The sequence below is a fragment of the Vulpes vulpes genome, chromosome 7 (genome assembly GCF_048418805.1).
Source record: "Vulpes vulpes isolate BD-2025 chromosome 7, VulVul3, whole genome shotgun sequence".
Lineage (NCBI taxonomy): Eukaryota > Metazoa > Chordata > Mammalia > Carnivora > Canidae > Vulpes > Vulpes vulpes.
This window is the reverse complement of record NC_132786.1, coordinates 85,626,917-85,651,975: the sequence shown is the minus strand read 5'-3', so window position 1 is coordinate 85,651,975 and position 25,059 is coordinate 85,626,917. Positions and strand designations below refer to the sequence as shown.

The 25,059-nt window shown below is 36.3% G+C and overlaps 1 protein-coding gene across 38 annotated transcripts in view; it reads right to left on the bottom strand.

The window, feature by feature from the left end:
* PPP1R9A (protein phosphatase 1 regulatory subunit 9A) overlaps window positions 1-25,059 on the bottom strand; it is a 312,437-nt gene that overhangs the window by 42,067 nt on the left and 245,311 nt on the right. For all 38 annotated transcript variants that reach the window (XM_072764309.1, XM_072764313.1, XM_072764315.1 and 35 more), the window contains 4 exons: window positions 18,492-18,545; window positions 15,656-15,885; window positions 14,056-14,152; window positions 13,775-13,946 (listed from right to left, as the gene is read on the bottom strand). In XM_072764309.1, the coding sequence (XP_072620410.1) occupies window positions 13,775-13,946; window positions 14,056-14,152; window positions 15,656-15,885; window positions 18,492-18,545 (553 nt within the window). The remainder of the gene's footprint in view (window positions 1-13,774; window positions 13,947-14,055; window positions 14,153-15,655; window positions 15,886-18,491; window positions 18,546-25,059) is intronic.

Here is a 25,059-nt window from a genome sequence, read left to right as displayed (position 1 = left end):
TTGCCTGCCTTGGTACTCTACTAACTGCCAGATGAGCTAGCTTGATTAGGGCCCCTATGGCTTAGCTTCCAGTCACTACTTTGTTTTAGTATTGTACAGGGAAGATGTATTGAATCAGTTACGGTAATTTGAGACCAAGTTACACAACTTCGTCTCATCTTATGATAGTACTTTACTTAAGAACCCACCCACAGACAACTCTCACCCTGAACTCTATTATTTTAGTTGCTTTCCTTATAGTCACCTAAAAGCTGATAAACTTTATACCCCAAGTAGTATTTATGAAATTTTAGGAGACTGATTTCTTACAGTTTCAGAACAAGTAGAAGATTACTGCTGTTTCCTAATCTTTTAAGTACGTCTGAGTTTACTGTTGTATGAACTATACATTTCATTTGTTAATGTTCCAAAAATAATAAAAAATTCCATTTTTACCACTTTATCAATAAATGCAGTCACAAAACTATCTGTGTGGCCTTTGAAACATAATTTGGTGATCTGTTTTAGTGTACTGTTTCTCTAGTGCAGTGTGATACCCAACATAGACTTCTTCAGCTTATGGCTAACCTACCTCCCTGTTCTCAAGAGGGCAGAGGGGGTCCAACTCCATTGCCCCTGACTCTTTAGTCACACAATGCCACTAGACTGCCCGTGGAGATAGTGGCTATAAGTCAGAAAAAAACTATGTGAGATATCCTTAATTCCAGCAAATATCATTTGTAACACTTGTCAGAGTCGTCGATTATGAGAATATGAAAGGATACAGAATTTTGCTTAGACAACAGGGAAAGATATTCAATATCTTAGGATTCCTTCACTGTCAAACATCTTTAGAATCTGATAGAAAAGTCTTAAAATTTGAAAATTGTAAAAACTAATCAAATGGGCAGACTTCTGTGAGTAGGACCATGAGGTCTTGTATGTAAGTTGGGTCTAGGAAGGTGGGATATGTAAATGTCCTCTTCTTGATATTATAGCATCTCTGACATGACAACAATAAACAAACTTGGGAGCCTGGGTCGCTCAGTGGTTTGGTGCCTGTCTTCAGCCCAGGGTGTGATCCTGGAGACCCGGGATTGAGTCCCACATCGGGCTCCCTGCATGGAGCCTGCTTCTCCCTCTGCCTGTGTCTCTGCGCCCCCCCCTTTCTCTCTCTCTCTCTCTCTCTGTGTCTCTCATGAATAAATAAATAAAGTATTAAAAAAAATAAACAAACTTCTGTGTTGTCATTCAAAGTTGCCTACAAAAAAATATCTCTGAATATTAGTAATCCCAAGCATGCTAAGTAGGCAACCCTCCAAATGATATATCATGATATAATAGTTTCCTCAATTACTAGAAAGAGAATTCAGAGCTTAGGCTTTTGGTAGGAAATAATCTGTTACTTGCAGTAACAGTTGTTGGCTTCCTTAATTGGAAAGTATCTTTCAACCATGGGAAGACTTAATTATGTACACAGAGCATTAGAAGGCTTAAGAAAACTCAAAGGCTACACTACTTGTAAGTGTAGTGTAATAGGTGGATAGAATTTCTTAAGTACTTTCAAAGACTATCAGTCACTATGAATAGTAGTTAAAAAGGAAATAAAATATTAATGAATTTTTAAATGCAATTTAAAATGTTTGTAGGTGTTAATTAGCTAAGTTTATAAATAGGAATAAAATATTATTCAAAGATCCTTTAACAGTGATTTGCAGATCAAATATAAAAACTTAAAGAACTAAGTTTTTGATAATGTAGCTTGAATAAGTCAAACATTAATTGTAAAATCAAAATAAATATCTGAATGACTCTTCTGGGTAGTCATAAGGCCCTATTATCATCATGAAACTCACAGGCAATAGAGTTTTCCGTGTCTATATTTCTTAAGTTTCCTAATTCGTGGCATTTTCTATAGGTTCTCAGACATAATTAGTATAAAGTATAAAGCTTGAATAAATCAAACATTAATTGTAAAATCAAAATAAATATCTGAATGACTCTTCTGGGTAGTCATAAGGCCCTATTATCATCATGAAACTCACAGGCAATAGAGTTTTCCGTGTCTATATTTCTTAAGTTTCCTAATTTGTGGCATTTTCTATAGGTTCTCAGACATAATTAGTATAAAGTATTGAAGTAGAATATTACTTCACATCCACTGAGATTCAGTCATAACTTGATATTAGTGTCCTCCATTAACAGAAAAAACCCTAAGGATCTCATAACTGCTGAAACAATATAGTTGGAACATTGTTCAGAACCATACACACCACTTCATTTTCTGGTCTTAATTCCAGAAATAGCTGTTTATTGCTTGGTTTTAATTTTAAAGAGGCTGTGACACCATGATTAATCCTATTTCCCTCTTGGCCAGTAGACAGCATAAGTGAAATCTGTGGTCTACCCTGAAAAATTCACAGAAGCCTACCAACATGCACTGCATTTACAAACCACTCGCACAGCATCTTCTTTTGCATCCTCCTAGCCTATTCTTCCAGTCAATTTTATCTTAACTATACACTATCTCCCAATCTATATAATTAGAATTTCATGGTGAACCAGAGCATTACTTATAAAATATAAGAAACACTTCTGAATATAGCTATCTTGTAAAGTTTCCTTGAAAAGGAGCTATATCCCACATTCAGGTTAAAATTGTCTTTATTTCCAGGGCACTTGGGTAGCTCAGTCGGTGGAGCGTCTGACTCTTGGCTTTGGCTCAGGTCATGATCTCAGGGTCTTGGGATCGAGCCTCCACAGCAGGCTCTTGTTTGCTCAGTGTGGAGTCCGCTTGCGATTCTGTCTCTCCCTCTTCTTTTCCCTCCTGCTCTGCCCCACTCTCCTGCTCACACACTCTCTTTCTCTCTCAAATAAATAAAATCTTTAAAAAAAAGTCTTATCTTCCAGATCATCATCTTACCTTATAGTTCAATTCCAAGCAAACAAAATTTAAACATCAAAATAAAAGAAAAAGCGGCCTGCTTTCCCTAAAGTGGACAGAAAACTACTAAGCTTAAGCTCATTCTGACAAAAAAAGCTTGTTTTCTATCAAAACAACTTTAGATATCTTCTAGTACTAATGCATACCTCAGTAGGACTGAAGGGTCTGGTGACTTCTGTGAACTTACAAAGAGGCAGTAAGAAATAGGACCCAAGGAGAGTTCTCATTTTGCAACTGAATACCTCCTTCTGAATGCCTCGTTGATTTGGCAACAAAACTCTTAATGACTTACACAAAGACAGATGCAAAACTTGCACAAAACTAGACAGGTAATTTAGGTGCTTTGCTTTTTGCGTAAGAGAACAGATTTTGGCTCTAATGATATGCCAGAAAACAATCAATAAGTATTGATTTCTCATTCATTTGGCTTGTTCATTAAAATTTTCCATAGTGATTTACCGGGAATGTTCACCCTTTAATTAGTGCAATTCAATAATATTTCATGGTCAAAATTATTTATTGAGGATTAAAAGTTACTGAAAACAATTTGTTCAGGAAAAATGAAAATGATGAAAGTTTACCAAGAACTTATATTGGTATGCATGATAAAAACAAGCATGAATCCACTCTAGAATTCTCTCCTGCCCCAATTTAGAACTAAACAATGTGACAGCATGGAATAATTACCTCATTGCTCTGTATCTAATGCTCTTCTATAAGACACTCTTGATAATGTAGTGCAAGCATTCACTTTCCTTTTAATGACTTTCCATTTAATGAATTCTGGCTTTAATCATGCCTTTAACCTTATTTTAAAATTCTGGGTTCCAATGCTAAAAGTGAATGCTTAATGTACTCTCAGACTCCATCAGGAAATAAATCAGACGTGGTGGTAGGGGTCTAGCCTGGCTTCATATCCACAGGTATCTGAAAAGAGCCACTAACATTGAGGGCTCTGGGAAAAGCAAAAAGGACAAAGACAACACCTGATTACAGCCTGAGCAGAAAATATGACTTCTTGGAGAAGACCAGTGACCTAGGGAACCCCCTTATTGTTATAAATGTCTCTTGGTGTTGTTGGCTTTTCCCCCCTTATTAAATACTAAGTGTTATAAGCCCCCAAAAGTCTTTTGTGGTTTATCTTTCATTTAAGCTACTTAAACATTTCTATTTTAATATATTTTATATGCAAAAAATTATTCCATATGTGTAAGTTATATAGAAAAAGAAGGAAAAAGAGACCAATGTTCCTACCATCCAGCCTAAAAAGTTAAATTAGTACCTTTGAAGCCCTCTTTATGTCTCATTTCTAGTTGTAGCCCCTATTTTTTCTCCGACTTATTCACAAAAGTATCCCTAAACAATATAGATTAATTTTGCTTGCTTTTTAAGTTTATATACATGGTAATAAACTGTATACAATATTCTGCAAATTGTTTTTTTGTTTGCTAAACATTATGTGGATAGGTAGGACTAGAATTAATTCACTGTTTTCTGCAATTCCTATGAACAATATTGCTGTGCATTTTTGAACATGTCTTTTGGTACTCGTTTCAAGAACTTTTGGAAGCATATATACACATATGGAAGTAAACTTAGTGGGCCATAGAATTTGCATTTCTTCCATTTTACTGGATAATACCAAATCGCTTTAGCAAAATGGCTGTATGAGTTTTCCTTCATGTTGGCTATCACATATTACTGTGGAACTTTACATTTGCAAATTATTTTATTTTTACTCAGAGGTTGAATATTATGTTTACCAAACTCCGGGTTTTACTTTTTTGTGAACTGATTGCTTGTGTGTTTGTCCATTTTTCTATTAAGTTAGTTGTGTTTTCCTATGATCACAACTGTGAGTTCTTAGTATATTCTGGATAACAACCTTTTTTCTTAAACAGGCTACAAATATCTTCTCCCAATTTTTGGCATGTTTTTCAATGTTCCTTAGAAAAACAGTATAGTGTGTCTTTCAAAGATCAATTACTGCGGTCAAATTTAACAAACTTTTTATGATTTGGAATTTTTGTGTCTTAAATCATATAAACATTCTCCTACATTTTCTTCAAGAAGTTAGGAACATTACCTTTCATATTTGAGGCTTTAACCCATTTAGAATCTGTTTTATGAATGATATGAGGTCAAATCCAATTCCATTTTTTTCATATGGTCAATTTTCCCCCCACCATTTGTTAGTCCGTACTTTCCTCACTAATCTGCAGTGTTAGTTATGTATTAGTCTCAAACTGGCATGAATATGTCAGTCTGTTTCTAGATTTCACTCGGTTGCACTGGTCTACTTGTCAATTGCTGAGCTACACTACACTATCTTATCACTATTACTTTATAAATGAATTTTGGCATCTGAGAGAACAAGCTCTTTTACCTTGTCCTTGCTCAAGTGCATCCTGACTATTCTGGGCCAAGCTGTTCCTCTACATACATTTTAGAAAGTTCTTGCCAAGTTCTTAAAAAAAAAACCAAAAACCAAAAAACAAAACAAAACTAAACTAAAAAGACCTGTTCAAATTCTCATTAGAACTATGGAAAACATAGGTTAGTTTGGCATTATGGCATTTTTATAATATTGAGGCTTCCTCAGTCTGGCAATTTATATAGGTCTTCTTGAATGTCTTACTGTGGTGTTTGAGCTGCTTCTGCTAAATTCATACTGGCTATTTATATTTTCTGTTGCTTTATAAATCACTATAAATCACTTGTACAAAAATTATATTTTCTGTTTGTTAGAATTAACTGATGTGTAGTGATTCTTGGAGACATCCATCCTGCTAAACTTATTAATTCTAATAATCTGTATTCTTGAGGGGTTTTTAATATATTCAATTTTATTATCAGTGAATAATAACAATTTTGCTTTTCTCTTTATTTTTTTATTTTTATTTTATTGTTTTGCTTGTCTGGTACTTGCTAGGACCTCTAGGAAAACGTTGAATAGAGTGGTTATAGCACATTAAATAGTGAAATGTTAACAATTCTTATTTTAAAGGAAATTCTTGATTTTAACATTCCACCACTTAACATAATGTTTGATAGACTTCTGTTAGCTTCACATATCAAGTTAAGAATGTTCTAATTTAAAAGAAAACAGAAAGTTCTAGTTTAATAAACTTTTGTATTTCTAGTTTAATAACTTTTTATCATGAATAAGTGTTCAACTTCATTAAATGTTTGTCTTCATCTAATGAGATGATTATATAGATTTCTCCTCTAGTTCATGTATGAATTATATGAGTTTTTGAATGCTAAACCAACTTTGTGTTCCCTGCATAAACACAAGTTGGTTATGATACATACATTATATACATAAATGTATATATATATATATTTTTTTAAGATTTTATTTATTTATTCATGATAGACATAGAGAGAGAGAAGCAGAGACACAGGCAGAGGGAGAAGCAGGCTCCATGCACCGGGAGCCTGATGTGGGATTCGATCCCGGGTCTCCAGGATCGCGCCCCGGGCCAAAGGCAGGCGCCAAACCACTGTGCCACCCAGGGATCCCTACATAAATGTATATAAAATGCATTTCTGGATTCAGTATTTATCTCTGTGAATAAGCAGGGTTTTTGTTTTGTTTTGTTTATTTATTTATTTAATGAAGAGAATCCTGTACAGTTAATGGATGTTCACTCTGCTCACCTTAGAGTAGAAGAGGAATGCTATTCCAGAACACAACTGCATTAGACAGCTTAAATCTCATAAAAATGTGTTAACTCCACCTATACTTCATTAGTTACACAGAAAACCATACTCTAGGCATTTGCCAAGGTGTATAACCTCTAACATATTACCACTCAATATTTATTAAAAGCTCAAATTAAGAACTACAACACCCCGTATAAAAAGAATTAAAAAAAAAAAAAAACCCCAAACCCTAGCTTTTTGAGGATTTTTATTAACTCTATTCAGTGACACAGGTCATACTCCAATTACAGAATAACTTTAAAAAATTCTAGTAAAATTAATGTACAGTGTTATATTAGTTCCAGGTGCTATGAAAGATATTTTTGGGGGGTCACCAGCATGGCTTAGTTGGTTAAGCATCCAATTCTTGATTTTGTCTCAGGCTATCATCTGAAGGTCATGAGATTGAGCCTCACATCAGGCTCCACACTCAGCATGGAGTCTGCTTGGTATTCTCTCTCTCCCTCTGCCCTCCCCCTGCTCATGTGCATGTGTGCACCCTCTCTCAAATAAATAAATGTTTTTAAAAAGATATTCTTTTTTTTTTTTTAAAGATTTTAATTATTCACAAGAGACAGAGAGAGAGGCAGAGACATAGGCAGAGGGAGAAGCAGATTCCACATTCAGAGTCTGATTCGGGACTCAATCCTAGGACTGGGGAATCATGCCCTAGCCGAAGGCAGATGCTCAACCACCGAGCCACCCAGGTGTCCCGAGATATTCTTTTTTTTTTTTTTTTCCGAGATATTCTTTTTATATCCACTTGCAGTAGGGATTCATTTATCCCCAAAAATAATTGTTATGATTTCACATGGAACCAATAAATGGATTGTTTTTAATAAAATAAGGAAGGACTGGCAATATAGCTGGCAAATATCAAATATTCAAATTTAAAATATTGGTTATAAGGTATAGCCACCAATATTTTTTCATATTTATATATTCTGTTATCATCTGTGAAAATGTTTTTAATCATGCCAATGAAGCTGTGGATAGGTAGGAGCAGCTAAATGGGAAGTATATTAATGAATACTAATATTAATATTCAGTCCATTATTTTCTGCAAATATTGTAAATTATATCTGTAGGTATCCAAAAAAAAAAAAAAAAAGAATAAAAGTTAATACAGGGAAAAGTAGATTAGAAAGAAAATCCCCACTTGATTAATCTATAAGAAAGCAAGAAAGTAGATAAAAAGAAGAAAGATTTTTTTTGTTAGATTAGAAACAAATAGAGCTTAGATTTAAACTCAACATATCAGTAAATAAATAACAACTTTCTAAATGCATCTTAAAAATGAAGAATTGAGGGCAGCCCAGGTGGCTAGCGGTTTAGCGCCGCCTTCAGCCCAGGGTGTGATCCTGAAGACCAAGGATTGAGTCCCGTGTCAGGCTCCCTGCATGGGGTCTGCTTCTCCCTCTGCCTGCATCTCTGCCTCTCTCTGTGTCTCTCATGAATAAATAAATAAAATAAAATTTAAAAAAAATGAAGAATTGCAAAAAAACTAAAAAGACTGAGATACTGTAATATAAAATAAACACCTGGTTATGCTGGTTACAAAAGAGAAAATTCATAGCAAAACAAAATGATATACCATATGAACACTAACCAAAAGAAAGCTGATATAGCTCTTCAAATATCAAAGTAGATATTAAAGTGAATTATTGACAATAGAAGCATTCTCTGATGATTCAAAGGTTAATTTACCAAGAAGATAGGACAATCCTGAACTATATGTACCTATTAACATCACCTCAAACACATAAAGCAAAAACTGGCAAAATTAAAAGAAGATAGAGATAACTCCTTAATTATAGAGACTTTTTTTTTTAAACACATCTCTTTCACTAACACATTCTAGAAGTTTTGAGCAAACACGGTTAACAAATTTAACCTGATATACATGAAGGAGCACATGAGCACCAAGTAAGATCACCAGATAGCTGAGTACATCATGTCTCATCCATCCTCTCCCCAATAATTTAAATTGGTTTTATTGAATACTACATTATATATTTGTGTGATGCCATTAGTCTACACTGAGGGCCATTGTGTGAAAATGTCCTAATAACAAAAACATCAGCGGATTTACTGGAAGGATGTTATCAATATTAATATCACTGTTTTCTCTAAATCATACATTAATTGTGCCAATAGCCTACTTCTCTTAAGCAGATGGTTTGTTTTTTCCTTATGAATACTGTGAAGAATGTAATGAACAAAGGTTTCCCTTTCCTTCAGCAACTAGGAAGCTTAGAGCCAAAATAAAGGCCTTGCCTCAGAAATACCATAATCATAATATATATACTTGCAGCATTATTTTTGGTTCCACTCTGTCCTCATCTTCATTGATCTTTCTTATCTTGCTGCTATCAGTTTGTCCAATCCTGTCATATAAAGGCATCTCTCCAAGTTGCTTCTAGACAATATATGAGTGAATAAAATATAAGGATAAAAACATATAGGTGAAAAAGGTATATACCCTTAATGGCAGTTGGTTATTTACCTTTGGTCTTCCTGATAAAAACTTTATTGAAATCAGAGTGAATTTCAAAGCAGTGATTTAATTCAGAGAAATCATATTCCATGCAAACCAATAAGCTAACAACAAGGTCACAAGCAAATACATGTGGATAGCACCTGATCAGAGAATTGGCTGGTGTGAATATCTAAGCAGGCTCAGAGTTCTGCTGATATGCCCACAAATCTTAGGTTTCCAGACTAAGCATCCTGGGTTCAAGATGCAGGAGCAGACTGCCATCTTAGGGATCTACTTTCAGGAAATCTAGAGCTTTATTGCAGCAGCCAAACCATTTTGTGGAAAAAGTGTAAGGGAAAAGAGAGGAAATAAGAAGGTATGATTTTCATATCCTTATGCTCCTTTCTCTAAGATAGCCTTAAATTACCTGGAAAGTAGCTTAAAAATATTCTCTCTCTTTTTTTTTAAAGACACCCAGGTTCGAGTAATTAATTTCAGATACAATCTATTCTGAAAATCTAGACTTTCCTACAATCTGCCATCTTGCACCTTCACTCTTTTTCTTCTGGCTCAGTTCTCATTAGAGCTAAGGAGTAGTAAGTAACTAAAGGAATTAAGAATAAAAAAGGCTTTATATAATCCTTCATGTTCACACTTTAGGGAAGATAACATTCAGTGTTTTCTAACTAGTGGCCTACTAGCTGATGGGTAGGAGAAAAAAGAATTTAGTAGTAATACTCAAACTTCATGGGGATACTTGAACTACTTTACAAACCTACAAGTGACCCAGCTCCTGTTATGCCTCAAAACTATTAATAGGTCATAGTGCTTACAGAAATAGTTATGAATTCTTCTCAGACATTCAAAGCCTACTTTTACTCCAAGAATACCCTGTAGCATACCTTTAACATAAGGTCTTATTCTTTAACATAAGGTCTATGAATCAGAAAAAAAAATAATTCTAATTTTATTCATTTTTTCCACTTCTTCAAACTCTCTCTCATCTCTTAAAATGTTTATATCATCTATGTATTTGCCTAATACTAAACTGTTCATCTTCCTCCCCTTTTATCCTACAAATTGCATGCCTTCTTATATAGATGGCAGGGACAAACACTGTTCTTCCTACCTAGGAGCCATCCTTCCTCTTACAAGTCAGTGTGCCACCAGGCTTTCAGTATTCAAAATACTTTTCTAATGGTATCATACATACTTCTAACCTCTCAAGGCAGGATAATGATAATCTGCTTTCATATGTAACTTCTACCAATTAGTCCTAGTTTTTCTTTCATTATCTCTATGGACCATGCAGAACCTTTCACAAGAGACTTTAAACTATCTGAAGCCAAAAACAGTATCATCTTAAGGATCCCAAAATATTTGAAGTGCAGGAAGCTCATGTTGTTAAAGTGAGTTTTCCAGGGAATCTATCAAACTAAGACTACAATACTTTTCTTTCAAGATCTCTCCAACATACCTGTTCTCTGCTCTTATTCTAATCATGACTTAACTACCAGGGCAGTAGCAGACATTTCTAGTCATGTAGGGCTCATGGACCTCAGGCACTAAGAAATGACAAACACAAAACATGGCAGGAGGGCAAAATAATTACTTTTCACATTCTAGAACACAGGCAAAACAATGTGTTTTATTTAACAAGTAAGTGCTAATTAATAACTCTTAATAATTAAGTAATAATCCCTAAAAAGGGTTTGTCATGGCTCCTGGTGAAAAAAAAATTGTTATATTTGCTTTATGTATTATGGTAAGAAAATGTATTAGAGCATATTAAGTAATGGATTTGTATAATATATCAACATTTTAATGAGATAGTTGAGTAGGCTTGGTTTATAGAGAAAACCACACAAATAGTGTTCAAATAGAATTGTTGTGGTAGGAAATTTCTGCTTAGTTTGAAAAATGATTTTATCACTCTGAAAACTTACAATAATTCAATACTGAGAGTCACGTAATTAATCCCTCCTCAGTTGGGAAGCTCATTCTTAGAAGAGCATGACTCCCTGCAAAGAAACAACCTCTTGTGTGCTCTTCCTTTCCTCCTCCTCCCTTTCTGCCTCCTTCATTTTGTCTCCTTCCATTGTCTTTCTTTCACTATTTCACTCTAACATAGTTTTTCACGGACTTTAATTGATCATCCTTTTGCTTCACTGAGCTGCCTCAAGGCCTAAAGTTATGCTAAAGCCCTCATCCTATCAATAAAACACTCCAGTGCTCAGAAAGCAAGTCAGAATTGGACAGTCCCCAGGAAGTGGGGAGACAGAGCACTGCATCTAGGGGGCAGAAACTAGCAAAACTGACGGGTAGTTGCCTTACCCATCCTGTTGCAAAAAAGGTGTGTGTGGGGGGGGGGGCGGGGGGGGGAAATCTTTAAGTGCTGACTGGCCTGTGTCTGGTCCGCAGTTTTACTTCTTTTTCTAAACCTCTAGGACTTCAGCGTTCCCTAGCAACGGAAGCAAAGGATCAATTTAGAAAAGTGCTTTCCAGAGCATTCCTATCTAGCTACTGACCAAGCCATTTTAGTTTATGTGATCAAGCAATTGAAATTCAAGGAGATTTATCACTGACTGTCCTCGGCAGCAAAACTGGAAGAGCACCGCTTGATATGTATGCTACTAATGTCTAAGATGACGGATTCCACCTCTACTGCACAAGCATGGATTGGTTTCAGTAAGAATTAGTAGTCTCTGCATCTCACTGTGAACCCACAGTGTTGCTAGGGAAACTGATAATTATGTGGCAAAATGGAGGGTGTAGAATAGGAAAAGGGTTCAGAAGAAATATAAGGTTTTGATCCAAATCAGCATGTTAATAGTAGAGTTTGTTGATCTTCTGTACTCACATAATTTAATAAATACCATTAATTAGATGTTTGACAAGATACTGATTTCTAAATTGAAATAAATGAACAGAAATGAAATGAACATTGGAAAGCTATTGGTTACTGATCATACTTTGTGCCTATCATGGCAGAAACACATATTTATTATAAACTACAATTAATTTAATGGAATTAAAATATTCAAAAAGGTGAAAACAAAACCATTGTTTTTTCTGACATTTTTCTTTAGAAATCAATGTTACAGAGTTCCAGATATAAAAATTATAATCTTATAAAAGCTTTTATTCACCTCAGAGACAAATGCATATAACCTCAAAATACCTGTTAGTATGGAGAAAACTGAAGTGTTACTATTTTTATATTATACATAGTAAAGCCAATCCAGAGATGCCGAATGACCTTCCTGAAGACACACAGCTCTTCAGTTAGTGGTAATGCTGGTGCTAAATATTCCTCTTTAAGATGCCCAAGAGGCATTATTTACACATTATATTTTATTACGGGAAAGCCCGTAATAATGTAAAATAAAAATGTAGTAAATGGTCTCAAATCTCTAGATCTCACTTTAATTTTAAATGAAGATTTCCAATACTTTTCATTTTTAATAGCTAAGAGTGTAGTTCTAAAAGTTAATGATATGATATAAACACTTGTGTATCAGAAAAGTCTCGTTGGAGACATTTTAGTATGTGAAAAAGATCATCAAAGAATTAAATAGCTCATTAGTGAACAGTTTTACTGCATGTCAAATCGCTCTGCCTGTGAGCTGTCTGTCCTATCATGACAGTGCTGATTCACAACATTCTTTTACTTTCGCTTTTTCCAAGGATTATTAGGTAAAAACTTTAAAAGATGAAACCAAAGGTTTTATATCTCCCTGTATACTTATTTTTATAAATTATTATACATTTTCTAATTTAATAATATATTATAGACATGAAAACATTCATTCACATTCACATACACACAACCTATTTATGGATGTCTGTGCAAGAAAATAAATGACCATTTTATGGTTGGTGCATAAATAAGACAAACATTTATAATAGCAAATGTTTCCAGTGTTTTGATTTTACTTGCTTTTTTTTTTTTTTTAAAAGATTTTATTTACTTATTTGAGAGAGAGAGAGAGAGCATAGGCAGAGGGAGCGACAGGCAGAGGGTGAGTGAGAAGCAGAGCAAGGAGCCCGATGTGGGGCTTGATCCCAGAACTCCGGATCATGACCTGAGCCAAAGGCAGACACTTAACCATCTGAGCCACCCAGGTGTCTTGATTTTATTTGCTCTTTGACAGGAAAGAATGAGAAGTATACAGAGGACACTAAGATAAAAGCATAAAACTAACAGAACTTCTTAATGAATTCCAAGTGCTAGAAGTAGGTAGTTAGCTTCTAATGTTAAGAAAAAGATCTTCATTCTAATGACTTAAAAATTCTAAGTCTTACTTTTTAATACATAAACACTGGCTCACCCTACATGGGATGAATTATCATTTTAAGGTAGTTTTTTTAAGGTAGTTTATTTTTTTTTAAATTTTTTAAAGGTAGTTTATTAAGTCTATCAATTTTATGGTGGCTTAAAATTAAGTAGTTTAAGTTGCAATTCTGTTATTTTCATACATCAAAGCATTGATTTTTTGATAATAAAAAAAAAAGAACCAAATGACAGGTTCTTATTTTGATAAGCCTTTTTGTCTTTCTCATGGCAGGAAGGTTTTTTTCAACTCTTTGGGAAAGAAAAAGAAAATTTTAAGGCTGAGTTTTATAGTCATTAAAAACCATTTTTGCGGTTAGCTTAAACAAACCTTGACTAAGGCCATCTTGACAAGATGTCTGCTTGACATCCAAGTTCTCCATGGTATCTCCTTTAGAGACTTCACCAAGGGACGTTCTTCTCTCAAAGATGTTGTTGTTATTGTTAACTTGAGTCCCATTTTGCTTCAATAGTCTGAATACTTCAGCTTCCAAATCTCTAATCTAAGGAGGAAAAAAATCCATCCATAAAACTCTAAGGCAGCACTGGTCTTAGTACTCAGTACTCAGCAAAACCATCCTATTACTTAGTGGTTTTGAGCACGTAACTCACCCGTACTTGCAGACCCTGGACTTCCACAAGATGAGCTTTTTCCAAATCTTCTATTTTCTTTCTTTCTGCTTCCTGTCTTTTGATGAAATCAAGTTCTCTTAAGAAGAAAATAAAAGATCTGATGGCATCAAAGACTCCATAAATGAGGAAATATGTGAAAGTTCTTAACTGAACAATAAACTGCACAGTGGGACAAATAACTGGGCAGCTATTTAAATAAACGAGACTCAATCATGGTTAGAAAAAAAGGGATCCAGTAATGAAAGCAAATAAAACATTGAAACGGATCATAAAGAAAAATGCTTTGACTCTGCTTACTGTGATTGTCATTTGTAACTCCTGATTCTAGGGTACCCATACAGATTTAGAGAGAAGCTACTGAACTAATGGCCCACTTGGGTAATTTAGTGGAGATGATTACATGTCAGGTAGTTATAATTCCACATTTACAAAGTCATATACTTCATAAACTGCTGGGACTGGATGGTAAGAGTTTACAGAAGATAATTATGACTTGCTTTCTACGAATGATGTGGCAAAGGGCTGGCGGGTAAGAAACACTGAGAGGGGGCCTTCACTTACACACCTGAGGATAATATGGGGAGAAGGAGAAAATATCTCCATTTTGAGAGCCTGGAATACAACCTGCAAATTTGGCAACATTTACTATAAAGTTATCACATGAAATACAATGAGGTATGACATTTTTGGCAGGAAGAGTTAAAACAGTGATGTACTGAATCCATGACCACAAAGAGTTATTTCCCCCCCTTTTTTTTTTACAATAAATAATTTAAAGCAGTCTTCTTTAAATATTAAACATTCTTTCTGTGATAGGAAATAACAGAGATAATGTGACTCTTACACATATGCTTAGTCTCTACAGCTTGGCATGGAAGACCAGAAGAGGTCCTGGCATGACTTTTTATTGTTCTGGCTGGTCAGAACTAACTGATGAAAAAATCCAGTAACTATCTCCCTGAAATTACACTAAAATCCAACAGAGGGAAGCAAAGCAGCATTCGTTTGGAAAGAGCTGATGAGATTCAAAAGCAGAGTGTGGCACTGGACTCTCACTGCAGGCAACTGAGGCTCTTGTGATTCTCTCAACAGCTGAGCAAGGAAAATGGCAGGGCAGGAGGTCTTGCTAATCAATATTTACACTATCTGAAGTGGGAAAATTTTGCAGTTCTTGATACTAAGTACAGAGACAGAAGCAGTCTAATCAAGGGCCTAGTTGTTACTTTGTATGTTCAGTCATTCTGCGTGACTTCAACTGGGCTTCATGCTTCCTAGTCACAGAGTTGTTTCCAAAAGGACAGAGATTCAAGTGTTTTCATAGTTACCAGGACTTGCTAACTATCAAAAAGAAATCAGGGGGTCACTGACAGCCAAAAAAAAAAAAAATCATAAAATAAACAGAATATAATCTCACATGAAAAAATAACAGAAGGGATCTCCAAAACTTTATGCCTTATAACTCTGCTAAAAAGGGATAACCAAGATTATCTTTTCTATTCTGTTCATTGTTACAAAATCACTGGATAGAAGCCTTCTTTAGACGCACATAACGATTCTTTAGTCATTAGGAGCTGCTTACTTTTGTTGAAAATCCTTGATCAATTTCTTTGCCTTGTTATATTTCTTCTCCAAGGCCTGATACTGGCTTTGAGTCTCCTTGAGATGCTCATTCACTGTGTGGCATAAGGTCTGAGCCTCAATCCAGTAGCTCTCCAACTTCAGCATTCTCTCTTTATTCTCTTCTATATTCTGTTGGAGTTGGGTTTTTTCTAGTTCCCACCTCACTTTCTCATTTTCTGCTGCTTGCAGCTGGATAAAGCAAATGTCAAGGCAAGGATAATCTGGGTATTCTGCAGCAAAAATCCACTATGTTTTGAAAAGCATGTTTTAAATTAAGTTTCACTGTCACATATACTTAATCATCTAGAACCTTGAGATGAGAAGAGCAAGTCTTATTTTCAGCATTTCAGAGATTACAAAATGGAAGCCTTGAAAAGTGAAATGCTTTGTCCAACCAAGGTCACACATCTGATAAATAATAAAACCTGGATCTGATTTCAACTCCCATGATCTTCCCATCACACCATGTTGTTTGAAATTCTGTGAGCAGGACATAGTGTTTTAGAGTTTGACTGGATTATACCCAATGAACTTCAATGTACCTTCTTTTAGACTTTTATCCTACATATACTTAGATGTAGATGTAACTGAAAAGTGACGGGGGAGAGATACACTGGAAAGAAGAGAGGGGCAGAAACAGTTTGGCTTAATAGTTCAGAGGGCGTCTGGAGTCACTCAGTTTAGAGTTGAATCCTAGCTCTGCCATCACTGGCCTTTAAAATGTGGGCAAATAACTGGAGCTCTCTAAGACTCAAGTATATTATCAATAAGACAGATTTGTGATATAACACAACAGCATGCTTGGAACAGCTCCTTGAGCATCCTCTGATAAATGCTGGTTATTTTTACTTTGTTTTTTTTTATCCCTTTTAATAATATGATTACATTCTTTATTTCAATTGACACGAACATAGTCTGTAGTTTATTATTTTGCTGGCAGTATTCTGAATTTCCAGAGCCTCATAAACTTCAATTTGCATAAAAGTATAAAAGACAGTGTAAGTAAAAATATAAATTACTGCTGACTTATAGTAAATCCCTCCAATGAAACAGAAAGGCAGTTACCTGTGTTTCTGCTTCCAGGGACTCTTAGGAAAAGATGGTAAACTAGTCCAACCCCCTTATTTCTACAGAAATTCAAGGCTGATCCTTTAGGTGAAGAGTCAAAGGTCATCTATTCACAATGAGAACTTTAAACTAGGGCTTCATCTAATTCACATGTTTCCTTTCAAGTTCAAAAGGATGGAGAGTTATTATAAACTAACAATTTTCAAAATCGAAGACATCCCAAAACCATACCACATTCAGCAAATAAATATATAATCTTTTAATGTATATTTTAAACTAAATACATTGACAAAACAGATTACAAAGTAAAAAAAATCAAAAACATTCCAAAGTTAGGAATTCTATTATGAACACGGATATAAAGAGTCACAGTAAAGTAAGCTACTATAGATACTACACGCCAATATAATAAAGAGAAAAATACAAAATACTAATTTATAGGATTTTCTACATTAAATGCTTTTGGTCTAACACATTAGCTTTGTTAAAGCACTTGCAATCAACAGGGGAATCTTTCTCCCTGGTTATAATGAACAATTAAAAAAAATCTATTCTTCCATTCTGTGCTAAGAAACAAAAGCAATTTAAAACAGGACTAGGTTTTTACTGCATCTTTTATTAAGCAATGTTTTGTATTCAAGTTGTTTATTTACCAACCACTACTAATTTAAAAATGATTATTCACAGAGCTTGGCTGACACCATGAATGATGTATAGACATGTTTTGACTAAAGAGCTACAGAGTTATTAGCTGAGAATACCATTTAACCAAAATAGCCCTGTTAATTTATCTCCATTTAAAACACATGGAAAACCCAAAATAAGTGTTCAATGGGAACAGGAAAACAGATCATTAATGATGGGAGAGAAATTATGTCTCAGTTTTTAAAGACCACAAAAACAATAAAGAATATTATTTTAAAATAATTCAGAAAATATTTTTAAATCCTTGAAATTACATATTTGATAAAACTAGATACAACTGTAGGAATTTATACAAGTACCTTATAATTTACCAACTAAACATGCCCTTTTGAATATTGTGTTATTTCATATATAACCTAAAAATACATACTCCCTTGATTTATCAAGACCTGTTTTTTTTCCACAAATTTAAATAATGCATACTAAACTTGTCTAAAAATTTCCAGTAGCATTCTGACACCTAAAATCAATTATTCACATATTATAGTAAATTTCATAATATTTAATTATTAGAAATTGGAATTTTTTCTATGAAAAAGTATTCATGTGCTACATTAAAATACATTGTTTCTTTTTTTACATTGTTTCTGATGAATATGTTAAAAATAAATAAATGATTAAACCTACTTAAAATAAGATAAATAGAAAGAGATGCAGCATAATAGCTTGTATAATAAGAACAGCGTAATTAGTGGTTGAAACATAATTTGGATGCTAGAACCATTAACAATAATTAATTTTTGAGGAAATCTCAGAGGGAACTGGCCACATATGTGCAGATATGTAAATATGTATTTTTAAAACACTGTGCTATTTCACTGAAGGAATATGGTGGTGCTTACCCCCCAGGGGTAAATGCTCTCCCTGGCAGGTCTGTCTACATATCTAACGGTGGAAATGAACGTCTCACATTTGTACTCTTTCAAATGCGCAGGAGCAAATCCTTTAGTCCTCGGGTTGAATTTATTCATCGTACCCAAAGTTTAAAAAGTACAATTCGAACACCATTTAATGGTGCTTACCTTGGTCTTCAATTTTTGAATCTCTGCTTCTGTAACTGCATGTTTGATTTGCAACTGAAAATTGAAAAGAAAGAAAACAATCTGAACTAAGAAAGGGTATCTCTATTTTTGAAGCCATGGCGGCTAGAAGAATACCTTATCACATAGCAGAAGGCCCAGAAAAGTGCTGCAATGCAGCAGGTTGTAAATTAAAATGTCTAGTGTGTAAAATGACTCACTAGGTGCACACTAATGAAACACGGGGTCTCTGGCCCACGCTCCCTAATGGATTAGGTTACGAACTGAATTGTTCGGGGACTAACGAAAAGAAGACACATTTTCCTAGCCCTCTCTGCAGCTCTTCCTTTAGGATTCGGGTGGCGAGGGACTGTTTTCTGAGCAGAGAGCCTCGCGGGGCCGCAGGGTTGCGCAGGCAAGCGGGCCCGCGGCCGTGCGAGGGTCCGGTCCCGGATCTGGAGGGTAGAGGGCGCTACGGGCCCGCGAGTCGCACGCTCCGGAGGCCGAGCAGCTCCCGCACAGCTCCCGCCGCTGCCGGACGGAGGACCTGGATGCTGCAGCGCCGCAGCGACATCGGTGATTTTTTTTTTTTTTTTTAATTTCAGGCAAGGTACAGATCCAGATTTCTGTCCTCCAAAAATCGACTCCTACTGAGGACCCTGACCCCCCGAAAGCCTTAACTGCAGCCCGAGAGCCACCAATTACATTTGTTTTGCTTCTCCCCTCCCCCCACTTCGTTTTCTCCGTGAGGGTGAGAGGAGCAAAGGAAACATTCATTTCCTTAAGGGATAAAGGAATGCACCAAGATTTACAGAAAACAATTTACGGGTTCCAAGTCTCTCCTCCGGGGTCAGATGTTTTTGGAATTCAGAATTCTTCCAATTTCAGAAAGGCAGCAAGATGCGTTTTCCATAAATTGCCTATTACCCACACCTTGGTCCGTGGAGGCGCTCCGTGATCAAATACAGGAGTATTTTTGCCATCAAACATACGTATTTCCCACTAAGTGTGGTACAGAATAGAGACTCTAAGTAGCACCCTGTCTGTTTTGGTCAGGTTTACCACCAAATTAGTTTGCCACAAAATTATTTTCAACAAGCTGTTTTCAGAGCATTTTGGATTCAGAATTGTGCAAGGAAGATGGCAAATGTCTACTATTATTATGATCTAATAAATGTGTAAGGTTTTCTTCCCAGAAAAAGTGAGTCAGTGGGTGGAAGGATAGAAACATGCACCTTGGAGGTCATGACCCCTCACAAAGCTCAGCTCCCTTGGGTTTGTAACCTGCATTTCCTTGGTTTTCAGCCAGCTAGTAGGGTCACAGGGGAAGGATGGAGGGAGTGCTCCCCTCCTGGATGTTCTCAGTCCTCCTATTATGTTTAAGTCCCTTTAGTCTACACTGCTACTGCTCTCAGTTCTGAGGGGTGATCTTGAAACTGTTTTTAAATTTGATTCTGCCCCACTCACATCATTTCTCTTAATTTGCCACTTCCAATCTGGACATGCCTGCAGTCTCATCAATGTGGCTCTTGCTCCTTGTGCCCTCATTGTTTCGTAGATGCTCCCAGGCTCTAACAGTCTCTACAGAGGAAAGACTCTCTGTGCAGCTGTCATTCTTTTATGAGACCCAAAACAGGCAGTCCAGGCTCTCTCCATTTCTCGCCATAGCCCTACTGGTACAGCGCTGAAACTACCTACCATTTGGAGTTGCTGAGAGCAACAGTGTATCTGGCAAGCACTGCTCCAACTCATGGCAACTCCCTTGTACCTGGCTGATGAGGTCTGAGCTTACCCAGTACCCTAGTCTGGATGAATCTCTCAGGATGTGACAATGCCAGGCACCCAGCCTGACATGCTAAAATGGCCAAGTGTATGGACACTCCAGCTGTGAGCCCGAGAGTGAACACACTACTGCTGTAGAAGCATCAATCCTTCCATTTTTGGACTCCCTTGAAGATGTGGAAAACTAGGGCACGTAGCTGAAAACTGACCTGGCTTAGTTGTTAACAGTGAATTGCTGTTAAAACCATGACGTCCATCGAAAGATGAATGGATAAAGAAGATGTGGTTTATGTATACAATGGAATATTACTCAGCAATTAGAAATGACAAATACCCACCATTTGCTTCAACGTGGATGGAACTGGAGGGTATTATGCTGAGTGAAATAAGTCAATCGGAGAAGGACAAACAGTGTATGTTCTCATTCACTTGGGGAATATGAATAATAGTGAAAGGGAATATAAAGAAAGGGAAAAGAAATGTTGGGAAATATCAGGAAGGGAGACAGAACATAAAGACTCCTAACTTGGGGAAACGAACTAGGGGTGGTGGAAGGGGAGGAGGGCGGGTGTTGGAGGGGAATGGGTGACGGGCACTGAGGTGGACACTTGACGGGATGAGCACTGGGTGTTTTTCTGTATGTTGGTAAATTGAACACCAATAAAAATTAATTAAAAAAAAAAAAAAAAAAACCATGACCAGAACCTACATCTTCTGGTCCTTGTTCCAGTGCCATTTTCCATAGAGAATAAGGATTAATTCGATAGGCATTTATTGAAGAGCTGCTAGGTGCAAGATGCTATGAGGAGAGAGGAGGACTGTTTCCCCTTCTAATTAGTGTCAGTGCTAGTCTCCCCCGACCAATATAAACTCATAAACTAAAGATAGCAAAATACTTGAATCTTAGACATGCTACATTATATATATAAATATATCCACGTACACATGCACACATCTCTGACTATCAGGAGTTATCTTCCAAAGGAGATCTTCTCTCCCACTTTGGCAAATGGGCAGGATGAGATTAGCAAATCCATGTGCCTAGGTGATTGTTACTGACAAGGAAAAGGACTCCTTGATCTTTCTCCCATGGCCCAAGTGTGAAGCTAGGCTGAATTTATCTTTGGCTTCCCATGAATGAGTTCCATGATGTTGGAAAATCACTGAACCTCTATTACCTTCATTTTGCTCACCTGCACAGTGCAGTTCCTCACAGGTCATAACCTTCTTTATTGGAAAGATTAAATGAGATAACCCATGTAAAGCTTTTAGCACAGTGGCTAGCATAGAATAAGCCATCTAAAGTTAGCCCAGACTAAGCAAGAATGATCTGAAGAACTCAAATATAATTACCACAACTCCACTTCTTAGTCGACAGTGCTAAATACTGCAAAATGTCACACCTGAAATAAAATAAACACCTCTGCTTCTATTTGAAAAGTAGCAAGAAATCAAAAGGGCAGATTTTACGATGAACACTGCAACTGTGGGGACATGCCAGATTTGATTTCTCAGTGGTTAACTCCCTTGAGCTACCAAGTATATGGTATGCAGCCTGTTGGGACTTCGGATTTTCTTTGTTCAGGTCACTGTGGCCAACAGCAAGCTGCTTCTCTGGGCCCCGGCTTCCCATACGAAAAACAAGAGGGCTAGATGGGAAGAACTCCAAGGCCCTTGCAAATACTACAGGTGTGACATTTACAAAATGAAGAGCCTGGAGATGGTTGTCATGGTTGCAGAGTCTAGAAATTCTTGTCTCAAGTGAGCATGTTTATTCCCATGAATGCCTATACTAGATTAATCCATTGATGTGTGGGACAAACCCAGGTAAAACTGAAACAGACAGGTTGGTCCTCCAGCTATCCCACCCTCCCATCTCACCAAAATGGATAACAGAAGAGAGGAGAACTCATTAGCAGTGAAGTGAGGGCACTGATAAAAGCTTGAAGTGTTACTAAGTACAGCCAAATTCTTTAGATACAGGAAAACACATTGAAGTCTGCAAATTCAGACATTATTCAGAAGATGGGCAAAAGTTTTAGTGCAACGTTTTCTTAGAATTCATAAAGCCTAAAATGATAGACACAGGATTATTTCAAAACTCTATGCACATCAGGAGAATTTCTACAAACTCATCTCTATTAACACAAAAGGCATCAGAAATAAACCAATCGAACTTTGATTTTACATAGGAAGAAACGGTTTCAGTAGTACCAGCTACAGAGCTAATATGGGTCAGAGCCAGGTTTTGTACATTTCAGTCCATATTCTTTTCCACTAAATTCCTTACATTTGTAGGACCCTATGTCTTTTTTATCATACCCTTTATCATTGCAAATGGGTCTTTGTGGGGGAAGCAGGACAGACACAGTCCACCTCACTGTTCAGATGGGGACAGAGGCTCAAACAAGTTACATGGCTCCTTCAAGATTCTAGCAGCAGTAGGCCCCAGAGTGGAAAGATATCTCAGGTCCAACTCTCCCTACCTCTCTTGCCCTCTTCAACTTTGTGATACATTTTTCAATTAATCCTCACAAAAACTTTTGAGCCTTATGACATCATTGTGACCTCCTAGTTGAGAAAGGATTATGCCAGCTGGAAACCATGGATCACTTCTGGTAGTCTCTAAGTGTCCTGACATTAGATATGAAATGGTGCTCAATCAGCTGCTGTTATTACTTCTGGAACCTAGGGTGAAAGGGCTCCCTTATTAACCAACTAGCATTTATTTAATGAGACTATGTGCTGTGCTAGTCACCGAGGATACAAGAACATGACACAGAATCTACCTTCAAAACACTTACTGTAGGGAGATGGAATAAAGACCGCCTTCTGAGAGAAACATCACAGGGAACGTGCTCCTAGATGGCCTGATTTATCTTTTATTCTCATAGTCAGGTCACATGACCCTTAGGCTTTGGCCTACTTGCCTTATCTCCCACTTTGGCAAATGGGCAGGATGAGACCAAGATACCTTCGTTTCATGGAGAGAGGAAGAGAAAATTGCTTTTCAGAGAGGGGAAGTGTCTTGACAACAGAAGCACAGTTGGTGAAAGGTTGTGTTTTCTTATTCTAAAGCAGTTCTCTCTCCATGTGTTTAATAACCTTTCCAAAGGACAGATCCAGGAGTTCGCACATCAGCACCTGAGGCTGGTCAGGCTGACTGTAGAGGCAGGGTGTTAACGGGATTGGTTAATAGCAACTGAGCCTGAAACACCTGTTGGAATTTTGGGCTTCAGAGAATCTAGATTTGGAGAGACTACTTGGGAAGAGAGGATATAAATAAAAAGAAAAGATTGAGGATTACAGGTCAGTGTCTTAACTTATAAGACCAATCTCCCCTCTTCTGTCATTTTTTAACGTGAATGCCAAAGATGTCCACTCTGGGACTGCAGCACAAATAAACACATGCATCCTACAGAGAATCGCAGCTCTTATATAACATTCTGCAGGTGTACCTGCTGTGTATATTTTATTTCTTTCAAAAAATGAATACAGAATATGTACCCTATCACTGAATCAATACAATCCAAACAGAGCCGCACTAGAAATAGCAACATCCTTATGCAGAAACAGAAATGGTGAGACTGAACTTCTACAATTTATCTACCTATCCTGTGCAAGAATGGAAAATATTTTTCTTTAGAAAGTGCAAAATACTACCTTTTTGCAAAGATTTTAAGAGATCTCTAGTATTAGAGATTTTACAATTGGATAAGAGCAACATTCTCTGTTCTTACTTTACAATGGTGACATAATAAATGATGTTTGCATAGAACTTTATAAAGTGGTTTCAGCACAGGAGTCAACATTTTTATAATTATCTTTGTGATTATTTGACTGAAATCTATCTTACCTATGACAGAACAGGTGCCACAAAAGAAGGAATCAGAACTGTTTTTGCCTGTATCCAGATGCTGTTAAAATGAAGTTATGCCATATTCCTTTCTCATTTATGTTCAAAGCTTTACATATGGCACCAATCTTTACACTACCAAGTGTTTTTCTCAGGAAATAGTTTATACAAGATTAGCTGAAGTTGAGTGATTGAATAGTATAATAATCTAATCTGAATGGTAACACTAATTGCAGCACATGTAGGATAGGGTGAGCTACTCTACCAAGGTCACTCTTCAAGTAGGTATTCATAAACTAGTTATTAATGATGCAGATGAAAATGGATGTAGATGAAAGCATGTAATTATAGTTTCTTTTTTAAAGACATATCTGTTTGCTAAGTAAATGATTTTAGATAAACTATTTTATAGCTTCTCTACATGTTAATGGAAAGTTCCATAAAGATAACTTTTATTATTATTTAATGTATTTACAACTTTCTCTATATTATTTTTCATACATTCTCTAACACTTAATAAAGTAAAAGAGTTTTTAGACTCCATTTCTTCCCTTAAGATCCCCATGACCACCAAGGAGGAGCGTGAAGGGAAACAGTAGACAACTGGTTTAAATGTATCCTGACCAGTAGTTTTTGATTCAGCCTCTTCCTTCTTCCCACTAAATCTCCAGTGAAATCACATTAAAAAAAAAAAAAAACCCACAACTTCAAATGGACACTAAATCTCAAAACATCTGTTACTAGTATATGAAAGAGTCACAAAGCTGAATTAAGACCGACATCCAAGCTTCCCACTCCAGAGAGAGAGAGATGGTTTGTCCATTCTCCCTGGCTAGAGAGCCTGAGTCTATCCAGCGAGAAGTTGGGCAACTTCTACTGTCTTTCCCAGGATCTGTCCTTTTTAAAAAAAAAAAAAACAAAAACTTTTTATTT